This window comes from Frieseomelitta varia, unplaced genomic scaffold (genome assembly GCF_011392965.1).
Source record: "Frieseomelitta varia isolate USP_RPSP 00005682 unplaced genomic scaffold, Fvar_1.2 scaffold_447, whole genome shotgun sequence".
In the NCBI taxonomy this organism is placed as follows: domain Eukaryota; kingdom Metazoa; phylum Arthropoda; class Insecta; order Hymenoptera; family Apidae; genus Frieseomelitta; species Frieseomelitta varia.
In genome coordinates this window covers 210,751-212,901 of record NW_025110198.1, presented here as the reverse complement: position 1 = coordinate 212,901, position 2,151 = coordinate 210,751, and the positions used below count along the sequence as shown (strand labels likewise).

Genomic DNA, 2,151 nt, shown 5'->3' with positions numbered 1-2,151 from the left:
ATTCCAGAGCATGGGAAGTCATTCTCGTTACTACTTTGTCACTATGCTCTTTTAGTATTTGTAGTTGTATTTTTTTTTCTGTCATCGTTCATCTTCGTTTTGGGCAAATCGCGGTTTTTCTTGTTAGTATTGCGAGAAATTGATTACGGTTTGAATTAGAATCGCAAAGAAATGATAATCATGTTTGCTTTAGAGTTTGCCTTAGAGTTACGAATTACAATACCGCGATTGTTTTTAGCAGTTTTAATTGTGAATTTTTGAAGTTATCTTAAAATTATACGTAGTAAAATTTGTCTTGTTTTGAATTAGATTATAGAATCACTGTTTTTAGAGTGTTAGAATATTTGAAGTAACTTTTCATTCGTACAATAGCTTTTGTATTGTTAATAATAGTTTTCATTCAATTTGATTTTAGAGTTAGTGTTGCGACATTATTTTCTCGCGATTACTTTTACTCTTGTTAGTGTTGCGATAATGAATGATCGCGTTTCTTGAAATAGCGTTGCGTTTACAAAATGCCCAAATTCCTTCCATTGGATTCGTGGAAAGCTGTTCCTGCTCCTAGATCACCTGATGCAGCTACAAGAGCTGTACATGGTGGTCATTCATCAGCAACCTCTAGCATGGTTGCACTGGATGCGTCGCAATTAGTGTTGCGCATTTTTGAAGATGAGTGCATAGATTAATAACGTTGCGTGCTTATTTTCGGAAGTTTTAAACATGAAGCACTCTTCGCGTTTGATTTTGATAATTTTCATAATTAGTGTTAGTGAATTAGAGTTGCGAAACAAGATACGGTTTGTTGCTCGGGTTCATAATGTAGATAATTGTACAATAACTCTTCTGGTTATTGTATTTTTGAGTAGGACGCTTCTTTTTTAATAGCCCTTCTGGCTATTGTATCGCGGTTTCCTTTTCATTAGTCCAGCCCTTCTGGCTATTTATCTGCTTTTTCTTTCAAATGTCGGGACTGTTTTAGTGGTGTGGAATTTTTGTGTTAAATTTTTTAAACTAATAATCCAACAAATAAGTCTGTTACAGATTTATCAATGGATCCATGCGGATAGATAAAAGATGGAATAAGATGGATTGTGGAATTTCAAGAGAATGATGCTTGGATCCTGCTTAATGGTAATTAAATACATCTTATTATATTTATTTCACAAATCGTTTTAACATTAACAAAAGAAGATTGTACGTGGAATGCATTAACTATAGAAATTCTATAAACTCTATAAATTATAAATTTTATTGACTAATGAAATATCCAAAATAGAATGTTCGTTAGATGTAATGACTGAAGCAGTTTATTGACTGCGATCTCGGTTAGGTCTATGTAAACACGTTCATTTGATTAATGAAAAATAAATAATATATAATTTTAATATCTGGATAACTAATTTGTAAGTGTACGAAAAATGTTTCATACTGAGTTTGTATATTTTTGGTACAAAAATATTTTAGGATGTGTAGGATTAATTATTTCTTCTACAATAATTGTATCTGTAAATAGAGAGGGCTGTTCTTTCTTCTTTTCTTTAATTTCTCTCATGTTCAATCGAATTTTTGATAAAATTTATTTAAGCTGATAGGTTCTTTAATATTTTATTAATAATTTTAGAATTTTAATTTACTGTATGAAAAATACCATCGTAATACCGTAAAAAATGGATAAAGCTCCTTCTGATACATAGTAGCATGATTTCGGATAGGTACTAGCTTTACATTTTGGTATTGAGAATTTGACAACACTGTAATGGATTTTAAAAATCATATTTGTGTCGCCTTCACTACTTGATTAACTTTGATCGGTTTACTTGATACAATTCTCCAACTCATCGTTGTTTAAGCGTAGAGTGCGCTAAAAACCCAGTGATCTTTTACTATGTCGGTATTTTAGAGCATGGGACAAGAAATCCCATAAGATGCTTGATCTCTTCATATGTCTCGTCTGTGCTCGTACAAATTGTTTAAACTGTCACATCGATTGAAAATCTCCGTACGAGCAATTTTACATACCAACAGATGTCACTGGTTTAGAAAGAAGTGAAGGGATTGAAATTGGCTATTATAATGCGAGGATAATGTAGGAAGTGATGATGTGGGTAAGGTGAGGAAAGGTTGTGCGTTTCGTCTCAGAGTCGCTGCCTA

At 32.4% G+C, this 2,151-nt stretch overlaps 1 protein-coding gene across 1 annotated transcript in view; it reads left to right on the top strand.

The window, feature by feature from the left end:
* The first annotated feature begins 766 nt into the window (after positions 1-766).
* LOC122532320 (insulin-like growth factor-binding protein complex acid labile subunit) overlaps positions 767-2,151 on the top strand; it is an 11,443-nt gene continuing 10,058 nt past the window's right edge. The window contains exon 1 of the mRNA XM_043660999.1: positions 767-1,131. Coding sequence (XP_043516934.1) covers positions 1,108-1,131 — 24 coding nt within the window. The 5' untranslated portion in view covers positions 767-1,107. The remainder of the gene's footprint in view (positions 1,132-2,151) is intronic.